At 31.5% G+C, this 11,697-nt stretch overlaps 1 protein-coding gene and 1 long non-coding RNA gene across 2 annotated transcripts; both read right to left on the reverse strand.

Moving 5' to 3' along the window:
• Window positions 1-5,075, reverse strand: LOC112092730. The gene is made up of 3 exons (XR_002902726.1): window positions 4,928-5,075; window positions 3,000-3,050; window positions 1-358 (listed from the first exon to the last, which is right to left on the reverse strand). It is a non-coding gene; the product is annotated as an uncharacterized LOC112092730 (long non-coding RNA).
• Window positions 5,076-6,230: 1,155 nt separating this feature from the next.
• On the reverse strand, window positions 6,231-8,474 carry LOC21394970 (epsin-2). Its single transcript, XM_024169602.1, has 4 exons — window positions 8,368-8,474; window positions 7,863-7,985; window positions 7,348-7,509; window positions 6,231-6,846 (listed from the first exon to the last, which is right to left on the reverse strand). The coding sequence occupies exons 1-4, from the start codon at window positions 8,472-8,474 to the stop codon at window positions 6,231-6,233; spliced, it is 1,008 nt and encodes a 335-aa protein (XP_024025370.1).
• Window positions 8,475-11,697: the final 3,223 nt, after the last annotated feature.

The raw sequence follows: 11,697 nt of genomic DNA on the forward strand, positions 1-11,697 counted from the left end.
CTTATTCCTTTATGTTCTCCACAGTACCAAGTTTAGCTCTCTGCCCCTTTTTTTCTCTATTCGGTACTTGTTTCTCATTCTCTTTTTTTTTGTTGCTGCCCTCTCTAGAAATGGGTGTACTCTTCATTAAGGTGTCCAAGGACGCTGAGGTGGCACCTAGTGAGTGATTGAGTCCAAACGACTCTGTAGAGCATCATCCTCCTATGTACCTTTGTCTTTTTCCTTCGCTCTGACATGTGTTGATGTCACTCACAAGGTTGCTTGCTATCAAATTTTGACATGTGTTGATGTCACTCACAAGGTTGCTTGCTATCAAATTTTGCTGCAGCAAAATGTTGCAGCATTTCCTTCAAAATTCCTACAATACACATCAACATATCTTGAGCACAACTCAACCGTTTTTAATCCGATTCTCTTCAAAATTACCTCAAAGATGGCACACACACTTATCTTAGCTTGGTTCATCAAAACAAAACCAAAAGTTGGAAATAAACACAGAAAAATAGACTAACTTACCTTTGGATTAGCCAACTTTAAGCTTAAAAAGGCCTAAGATGACTCTAATTTCTAGAGTTATCATTAAGAAACCTTTTTGAAAAAAGATGTTTTCAAGAGTAAAAATGTTGGTAAATATGAAGATTAAAAAACTAAACTATTTGTAGGGTAAAAACTAGCTTTTTTACCATTGTAATAGTGATTGGACAATTTTATCCTTAGCCGTTATGAACAGCGTTCTGACCGTTGAAAACTACCCGTTGGAACAATAATACGATGATTTTTGCGTTATTATCTGTTGAGAATAATGTTCTGATCAATAATAAGCATCGGAACAATATTCATGCAATTTCGTCTTGATCAGTCTTTTGCGGAAAACTGTGATTGGAAATTTAAAGGTGCGTTTGAAACTCGTTTCAAAATGATTTTATTTTTTATATGAAAATGGAAATGAAAACGTTTTCAATCTCAGACAGAAATCATTTTTGAAAATGCATTTGGTAGTTTTATCAAGAGATTATTTTCAATATAAAAAACCTCATTAATGTCTCTCTCTGCTCGTGAAATGAGAAAATAAAAACAAAAAATGAAAAATGACTATTTTTCATTTCTTTTCTATTTTACACTAGATTAAAAAATTATTTTTATTTTTATTTTTTTATCTTTAATTGTACCAAACATTATTTTAAAATCATTTTTTTTAAAACGTGATAAATAAAAATAAGAATAATTCTTAACACGGTATAAAGTTTTACCATTAGATTCATAATAATGGACTAATGAATAGAAGCAGACCCAACAATAAAAGGTTGATAAACGGTAGCAGGCTCAACGAAAAAATGGGCTAATGAATATTGTCGGACTCATACTATAATGTACAATTTCAGTTTTTCATTTTCCTATAGTTTTCATCTTCTTTGTATTATCCTATTTCGGCTAACACATCCTTCTCCCCATCGAAAGCGTGAGTTGCATATTTTTTTTTTGCTTTATTTTTTACTATTTTTTTAATAATTATCCTTTTCAAATAATTTTTCTTGTTTACTACTTGATGTTGATTCCAACTCTATAAACTGATGTAAATTACGACTAAGGAATGAAACAAACCATTTTTACTACTAAAAAACAACAACAAAAAAATGCTTATATCAACATTATTTTCAGAATCTTCCAATAAATCTTCCATTTCAGAATTTTAGAACGGTACAAAATCACACAAAAGGTGGTCCACAAGAAATGTTAATAAAAGACTATTTCAAGAAAATCAACTCTATTAAAAAAAAAAATAGCTTTAAAGAAACAACCATAGCATGTAGCTATAAAATGAAGTCTTTCCTCAGCAAATTGAGGATCCCAATTTGTTCATTACCTCTCCAATACTCCCCAGACCCACACTACTCTTTCCTTGTCTTCCATATAATGTCTCTCTCAAGTTTTATCAAACTCTATTGTGAAAAATTAAGGGCTTATTCTTTTGAGTGAAAAACTCAAAAAAAGACAACTCGAGTTACAACTTTATTGGAGTTCATGTTCTTTTAAGTTTAAACTCGAGTTTAAGACTAAAACTCGAGTTCGAATTTTCCCTTCAACTCGAGTTCAAACTTGAGTTTATGACTAAAACTCGAGTTCAAACTCGAGTTTAGGACTAAAACTCGAGTTCAAGTTTCTCCTTCAACTCGAGTTCAGAAACTCGAACTCAAATTAATGAACAATATTTTTTCTATTCTTAAAAATGCTATAACTTTTTCATTTTAATTATGATTGAGATAATTTTTTTTTATGCGTTGACAACGAAAAGATGAATAAAACCCGACCCATATACCCTATTAAAATTTTTCATCAGCATTGAGTTTTTATTTAAATACTATCTAAATACAAATTCAAGTTTTGACTCACTTAAACACAAACTCAAAAAGATTTCTATCTCAAACCATAACTAAAATGTACACAACTAAACACAAACTCAAATTATAAGTTCAACTCAAGTTATAACTCAAATTCAACTCAAAAATTATATTCAAGTTAAACTCCAAAAGAACAAGCCATAAAAATTGAGAATTCGTTAGTTCTAATATTGAGACCCTGTTAAGGAGTATATTATCTTATAAGTAACTAGGACAAAGTACGTAAAATTCTCACTACAAAGTAGTAGTATCTCTATGTTCATGTTTAAAGCATTACATTAATTAAAGGTCTTTTAATAAGACATAAGGAGGTGCTTTGCCTAAGTCATTTTCTCATGAAGATGGTAGTCGGTTTACAAAGCCTCGTGACAATGAACCTATACGAGAGCGCAGAGCTCAATAAAAGTTATCAGGCCAGAGGTTGACAATTTGAGATGGTCAACGATTAACGACACTATCCTTATAGGGTCCTAAAAGACAGTAAAGTAAAACACGTGTATAATAAATAATTTACACGTGAGACTTTTAACTTTACTTATTGAGCGTAGTTCGTCAGTTTAATAATATTATTGGTACAGAAAAAATGAGTAATAAACTAACCTCTAAATGAGCAAAGTGTCAAGCCAGCATAATTGTCAATATGAAACCGACCTGATGGGAAGAAGTTTTAGAAAAGCGCTTCAGAATATCTAAAAGGTTGTTCTTTTGTAACAAACTCAAAAAAAAATTAAATTCAAGTTATAACTTTATTTAAGTTCACATTCTTTTATAAAATTTGAGTTTGAACTCGAGTTTAAGGTTAAATTTGAGTTTAAATTTTCCCTACAACCCGAGTTCATAAACTCAAACTCAAGTTAATGAACAATATTTTTTCTATTCTTAAAAATGTCATAACTTTTTCGTTTTAATTATGATTGAGATGATTTTTTTTCTATGCATTCACAACGAAAAGATGAATAAAACATCACCTATATACCCTATTAAAATTTTTCATCACCATTAAGTTTTTATTAAAATACTATAAGTACAAATTTAAGTTTTGACACACCTAAACACAAACTCAAATAGATTCTCAATTCAAATCATAACTCAAATGTGCACATCTAAACACAAACTCAAGTTATAATTTCAACTCAAACTATAATTCAAACTCAATTCAAAATCATCATTTAAGTCATCTTAACTCAAAAATATAAAAGAATAATAATTACAGGTGTTTAAACAGTTTGAGTATTATATATATAAAAAAGGAAGATGTCCTGGGATTGAAATATTTATGTAATATAATATGAAACAAAAAGTTTAGGTTTGCTTTAACTTTTTAGGCCTTGTAATAAACATCCGTTGTTATCTCTGACAATTTATTTATTAATAATGTTTAAAGAGAAGGGTGTTACAGTAATTATTAAAGGTAAATACAATATTTATCATGTTCAAAAATATAATCACTAAAGTACTTACATATAAATGTAGTATTTATTAAATTTAAACTTGCAACTATTATATTATTTTTTAGTATATACAATATTTACCATATTTAATTTACTGGTAAATACTTCAAGCAAAAAAAAAAAAATTATTAGTAGATACAATGGGGTTGTTCTTTTAGAGTGTAATTTGAGTGTAACTTGAGTGTAATTTTTGAGTTAAATTTGAGTTATAACTTGATTTGAAGTTGTAACTTGAATAAAGTTGAGTAAAGTTGAATAAAGTTGGAACTTAAAAGAACGTGAATTTGAATAAAATTGTAACTTAAGTTTAAATTTTTTCTGAATTTTGTTGTAAAAGAACTACCCCAATATTTTTTAGATTTTAAGTTGTAACAACTAAAGTATTTATAGGCAAATACTGTGTTTATCAAATCTATAAAAATATATAGAAATGTCAATAGGGTTCACTATTTTTAACCAAAACACTTTTAGTTGAAATTTACCCCTTATGAATAGTGTTTTCACTGTTCATTTTTTCGTTTCATCTTGAAAGTTTACTGTTCATATACTTCTTTGACCAAAACAATGCCGTTTTGATCGAAACCACGTAAACAACAGCAGTGCCGCTATATATATATTTTTACTCTCTGAGGTTTTTTATCCCTTTCATTTTAATACTTTTTTTAGCTACTTGCCTTGAAACTTATTTTTTTTTAATTTTAAGTTCTTCTTGAGCTTTTATATGCTTTTAATAATAATACGGTAATTAAAACTTAATACACGATTACACCCCACATGCATAGCATGTATTTTTCAACTAGTTCATTAATGTAATTAATATTTACAAGTAAATGTAGTATTTACCTGATTCAAACTTGTAACTATTATAGTATTTTCAATCGTCTATGTGTTAAATCGTGTATTTACCTGTAAATTTAAGTCTAATAAGAGTTGCTTTGATACTATTTTATAGAAATGATAGATTCTCAATACTAATAAATGAGATCAAAAACAGTAACCTAACCATTTAATCCGAAAATCACACAATCTCATTGGAGTTTGAAGCATAATATACAAGAGTAATGGTTCTAGGATTACCTCCTCCATTTAGCAGCAGAACAACGTCGCCCATAGTCGCCGAAAATCATCAACAGTCAGTCAGAATTTGATCAACCACCTGCAACGCCAAAGGAGCTTGAAGTGTATTGAACTCTCCTGTTGCTCCCCTCTCAAAAACAACCACACATTCGACCACACGCACCCTAGACAACAACCCCAAAAATATCTGATATGTTGTCTTCTCCAATATGTTGGGTGGGCCTTGTTGGGCTTTAAACAATACTCAATAGAGAGAGAATTTGGTCTAATTGTGCTCACAGAAGAAAGAGAGAAATATACTAGGACTTAAGATGAATTAAAATTAATAGATCAATCGTTTACATAAGTTAATAAATAGGCTAAATTATTGTTTTAATCCATAACTTGTTTGGTTATGAACCATAACTTGACAAGTTATTGTCCATAATTGTCCATAACTTGTCTGGTTATGAACCATAACTTGATAAGTTTGTCCATAACTTATCTGGTTATGAACCATAACTTGACAAGTTATGGCCTATTAATTTCTATAACTAAAAATTGACCTATATACTTTTTTAAGCTTTTCATATTGGCATATTTTCTACTATTTCCCCTTAATATTTAGAGAGAGAATTTAAGGGGGTGTTTGGTACCTAGATTCGTTCCCTGATTCGAATTATGGTTCGTGATTCGTTACAGTATTTTCTCTCACAAAAAATATACGTAAATCAAAAATAGTTCTAATTACATGATTCTAATCCATGAACTAAACGTCTTCTAAGAAACCTGAAGTACATTAGAAATTAAATTGTTCATCTCAGTATGACCATTAATATAATACTATGCATAAACCATATTTTAATATAATTGTACATAAAACCATGCTCTAATTTTCTAACATATTTAAGTGAATTAGTTATGATTTGTATTAGTCCATATTAATATTTCAACATTCTCCCCAAATTAAATAACAATAAATATATATTCACTCAAAAATAAGATGTCCATAAATAAAAATCTCACACATAAAAAAAAGCCCAAAACAATTATAGATAATAACGCAGGATGCAAATATTATACACAATCATGTTTTTGAGATTTAGAGAGCATTGAGAAATGGCACTTTTGATTTGATTAATAATTTCTTTATAATTTATATACAACTACATTATATATGTAACGATTTTTTTTTTTTTTTTTTTTTTATAGAAAGGACGATACTTTGACTCTCTCATATATAACAGTGAAAAAGGTAATGTGACGTAACACTAGCAATGCCCCCAATGAAACATTCTTATACAATATTTAATATGTATGACAATTAATACCAAAGTGAAAATTGACGATTGAACTTCTTTACCTCCCTCCCAACATCAGAGACACTCCTAAAGCCATTACCACCTCTTGAAGGACCAGTTAAACCAGAAAGCTTTGAGAAAATTCCACCAACAAAACCATTATAATTACCACCTCCTTTCTCATCTTCATAATAATCTTCTTCATCTTTCCCTTCAAGAAAACAGCCTGTCCCTTGGATTGAAGGGCAATCCCAAATGTGCAATCCTTCAACACTTTTATTCTTTGAACACAGAATTCCATCTTTCTCAATATCATCATCTCTTATTCCACCTTGTGAATAACCCTCCGCATCTTTTATGGTAGTTAGAAATTGTGGAATTTTTTTCATCTCATTGTTCATGTCACTAGTTGAAAATGAGCCAAACGACGAATTTCGCGACGATTCAGAAGCCGAGCAAGAGGAAGGGGACGGGGAGGAGGATGAAGGTGAAACTGGTGATGTTGAACTTCCAAATCCTTGGATTTCTCTTGTTACTTTAAGTGCTCTTAAACGTGCTTCTTTCAATACTTTCTTTCCTGCTCCGAGAAGTTTGAGTATCTCTTCTGATTTCCTTTGCATACTATAACCCCAGTTGAACCTAACATGCATGCCAAAAAAAGACCACCCTTGTCCCATTAGTTTATCACATCCCGCTTTGTCATCTGACAAACTTAGTGGCAGAATCAGAAATTTTTTTCAATTGAGGACACTACGAATATAAGAGATAAGTTTTCATTGAACAAGAACCATATTATAATATATTTCAATTCTTAACTGGAAGCGTAATTATGATTTCTTATTTTTATAAAATAAGAGGTGCAACTGAAATTTAAGAAAAATACATATGTAAATAATTCATTTGATACATACCAAACTTTGAGCGGAGCACATATCCCTGTTCAACTATATATGACTCCGTCACAAGATAAAATCTACATAAAATTTCCTCATTTTTATGTTTTTGTTGTAATCATGCAGTGTGTGTATTTTTTTTGTTTCTCTTAGTGTATGTATGTATAGTCATGTGTATACATATTATATACATTCTTATCCTGCATTTTTCTTAAAAAAAGTAAGTGTATTATTACAAGTTACATACCCTTTGTCATCTATGTATTGAAATGTTCCAAGCTCGTGGATGACATCAGTGTCACACACGAATTCTTCAGCAAAATCTTCAGGACCATGTGTTAGTAAAAACTCAAGAAGTATCAGCGACTTGTATGCCTGCCTCCATTGCTTCCAGTCCACGCAATATAACCTGTATTTGGTGTTTATATGATATATATATATATATATATATATATATATATATGCGCGCTTATATATGGCAACCAAAATAATAGCATCTTAAGCGACTTGAGCCTAACTTAAGTGGTTGGGTGCGCGAACGTGTTTGTTTCAAGGTTGATTCCTGATGATCTTACAATACATTATAAAAACATTAAGAAAAATAACAATATTAATAGGGTCTTTTAAGTACAATGAATTACTTCAATTATCATATAACATAAGATAGCTAGTTTCAATATATATTACTATAGCTAGTTATAATATCTTCATTCTCTAGCGCTCGAATTTAAAGTGATTTATTATATAAATGATTATCGTTACCTCCTATGGAGAAGATCAACAATTCTCCAATAATCATCAACTCCATAGGATGCCTCGGCGATTATAGTCATGGTTCTGGCATTTGGACTACACTGATCACTGTTTGTTGCTAACTCAGCCAACCTTTATAATTATAATTATTATAATATAAAAGGACCATAAGTCATGATAATGAACATCACATGTAAAATTAGCATACTCAGAGACAAAATTCAAAGAACGAGAAAAAATGATTAATTGTTGAGCCCTGATTCACACATATATTTATGTATATCTCGCTAAAACCTAAAGGGAAATAACATTATGTGTACGACAATATTTGTTATAATGAAAAACTGCATTATACTAACTAATTAGGCATTTTATTGTACATAGGAGTTATATATATATATATGTATATATTTATATATAACACTGTTAATCTGAATTATTCCAGATATCCGTATTATAAATTTTGTTTCTCTTTAATCATGATTCTAAAGTACTACAAGAAAAAAAGACTTACACTTCAGCTTCTGTAACATCAGTTAAGGCGAGCCTGGCACTTTTGTATTTGTCTTGAAGAAAAGAAGACGCCTGCTTCTTAATATGGTCCATCAACAAAGTTCCCATAACTCAAAGATTAACCCAAAAAAAAAACAAAAAAAACGAAAAAAAAAACAAAAAAAATTGTGAATTTAGCAAGCAAAATATTGCTCTAGTTTTCTTACAAAAGAGTCAGTTAATTAGGAGACTCCAAATCCCAGTTCCGAAAACGCTTAAGAATCAGCTAATAATATATTTATGCGTATATATATATATATATATATATATATCTTGAAATTAATAAGCAATAGAAGTGACTTATAAAAATACTTTAGAGAAAGCAGAGTAGAATAATATAACAACTATATATTCTACGGATAGCCATGATTGTAGCACAGATAGTGAAGGAGGAGTTAGAAATTGAGAAAAATGGCATGGGAGAGCAAGAAAAAAGGAGGGTGTGACTAATTTTAGAATTTGACCAAATTAACGGGAATAAGGGAATCCGTAAATCTGCTAATCATCTCCTTAGAAACAATTTTTTTCCAACTTTTCCTTCCAATGTCATAAAATTATATGCCATTTAATCAGAATGACCTATAGAAATTAACTAGGATAACTTTGTTCAACATGCCTATGTTCTTGTACTTTCTTGATGGAATATCTATATATAATTATATATGGTACTAATGAGTAATTAGTGTTTAATTACTAGCAAATTACGAAGAAAATTGGTGTTTAATTCATTATTACGTACTTTGCAATTCTCAAGTTAATGTCCGCGTCAATATTATAAAGTTTCCAACTATACCATATCCATGTATGCGGGCTATGGTTGTCCAACTTAATGACCATTAAAAAAAACAAATTAATTAATCTTCTAACTAAATCAAATTAGTCCTTTCAAAAAAAAAAAAAAAAAAAAACTACCAAATCATGGAATGCTAGTAACAAAATGGGAAAATGAGTGTAAAATGAAGCCATGTTATTTAACCCTTTTGCACACGGCCTAAAATTAGGGTTGTTCAGAGATAACCGGAACTGACAAGAACTGCTTGACCCGCTCAAGAAATTGAACCGATTTCCACCGACCCGAGAGCAAACCAAAAAATCAGTTTAAAAAATCAAACAGACTGTTTACGTACTCGAGTGGTTTCAGTTACAGGTATTTGAGGCTCAGTTTTAACCAAACCGAATTGATAAAAAAATTAAAAAAAATAAAAGTATATACAAAACGTCGGTGTTTTAGGGATAGAAAACCTAGGGTTTTCTGAGACTCAAAGGACCAAAACTTTGGTCTCTTCCCATTTTGTCGCCGCCCCTCGATACTTTCCCGGTGGTCTCCAGATTGAGCTCTCCTCTCTCTCTCTCTGACTCTCTCTCTGTTTTTCCTTGATTCCTTCCTTCCTTTCTCTCACTGAACCAATCTCTCCGTTTTTCCTTCCTTTCTCTCCATTCGATCTCGAGTCGCCCTCTCCTGGTGTTGAATCCATTCGGCATCCGCTCTTTATCCGCCGTGTCGTCTTTGGCATCAACGTCTTTTCCTCTTCGGTGTGGTTCAAGTTTCAATCTAAAGTACGAGTCTCTCTCAATCTTGCTTGTAATTTAGTAAATTCAATCTAGGGTTCTTGTGAGAAATGAGAAATGTGAATAAATGAGAAATGATATTAATCAGTGAATTATATTTGATAGTTTGATGATATTGTGATATTGTGAATGAATGAGAAATGATATTGTCATGACTGAAATTGTTATTTTTTTTGAATGTGCTAAAATTGTGCTAATAAAAACGGCAGTTAAACCAAACGGAAACCGACCATTTTCTGTTTTGTCAGTTTCGGTTATTGTCCCTCCCTTGAGCGGTTTCGGTTGCTAGTGGAGGACAAACCAAACCTTCAGTTTCGGTTGGCCGGTGGTTATAAAACCGAATCGATGAACAGTCCTACCTAAAATTGTACGAGCATTAAATTATTTTTACCACCCTAAGAATTCGGTTTAGATTTCCTTTCTTGTTATTAACCATGTCATTTAAGAAATAAAGGGAGTATTATCCATTTGCGGGAAAAAAATGTTAGAAATTAAATTTTGTGAAGAAAATCAGTTGGAAAAATACTGATGGATAATATTCTCAAATCAAACTATAATAATCGTGTAAATGTGAATATTCTTTTTTAGAATTAAAAATAAATAAATTGATAGAGGTTTTTATTTTTTATTTTTTTTAAAGCAATTGTTAGAGGGTTTGTAGAAGTTGCAAGGGAGACAAAAGTAAAGTTTTCGAATAAAAAAAAGGAAAAAAAAAAGGAGGGGAAAGGATATATGAGAGTGCTCATAAACAGTGGGTTTTATATGGAATTAAAATCCCTTCAAATTAACATATGTAGGTCACAAACAAACTTCCATCTTTTGCGACGACATTTTTTGCAAATACCCAATGTAGGTCAAATTATGCCCTTTTGCGACGACATTTGTCGTCGCAAATAATACACTATTTGTGACGACATGTCGTCGCAAATACCCACCATTAAATAAAATAACAATGTCGCCGCTAATAAGTTCAGTGTTGTCACAAATAATATTGGCGCGCAATTTTCAATGGCGCGGATTATTGGCGCCAAGGTAATCTATTTTTTTGCGACAACATGTGATGACTATTTGCGACGACATTAGGCGTCGCAAATAGTTTTAGCTTATTTGTGACGACATTGTTTTACCGTCGTCGCAAATAATCTTATTTGACGATAAAGTAGGCGCGGGAAAAAAACATTATTTGCGATGACTTTAAAATATTTGTGGCGAGAAAATATCGTCGCAAATATTTTAGTATTTGCAACGACATTTTATTAATTCGCGACGATATTGACATCGCAAATATTTATTATTAGTGACGACATTTTAAATTTATTTGCGACGAATATGTCGTCACAAATAACTCTGACCTAATATCCCTTTCTTCTTCATTTTATCCCGACGCTTTCTCTCTCTCTCTCTCTCCTATGAATCTCTCTCTCTCTCTCCTGCAAATCTCTCCACCGCCGCCCCTGCCTCCGGCCTTCCCCTTCCCTCTCTCCCCTTGTCTCTCTTCCGGTCTTTCTCTCTCTTCCTTTCTCTCTCTCTCTCTCTTATTTTCGTTTCCTGTCGCCGCCGCCCACCGCCTTGCTCCGGCCGCCTGGCTCCCGCCGCCCCGGTCCCACCACCCTGCTCCCCGCCGCTGCACTGTCGCCCGCCGCCTGCAGCTAGAGGTTAGTTTCTTTTTTTTTTTCTTAAAACAATTATGTAATAAATTGTTATTAGAACTAGATTATATTTA

Source organism: Morus notabilis, unplaced genomic scaffold (assembly GCF_000414095.1).
Source record: "Morus notabilis unplaced genomic scaffold, ASM41409v2 Scaffold21, whole genome shotgun sequence".
NCBI lineage: Eukaryota > Viridiplantae > Streptophyta > Magnoliopsida > Rosales > Moraceae > Morus > Morus notabilis.

Excerpts from the sequence above, each read along its gene's own strand:
- LOC21394970 (XM_024169602.1), bottom strand. The coding sequence starts at position 8,474 with ATGGGAACTTTGTTGATGGACCATATTAAGAAGCAGGCGTCTTCTTTT. Across the intron at positions 7,986-8,367 it reads GATGTTACAGAAGCTGAAGT|GTTGGCTGAGTTAGCAACAA; the intron begins GTAAGTCTTTTT and ends ATAATTATAAAG. Across the intron at positions 7,510-7,862 it reads GTTGATCTTCTCCATAGGAG|GTTATATTGCGTGGACTGGA; the intron begins GTAACGATAATC and ends CACCAAATACAG.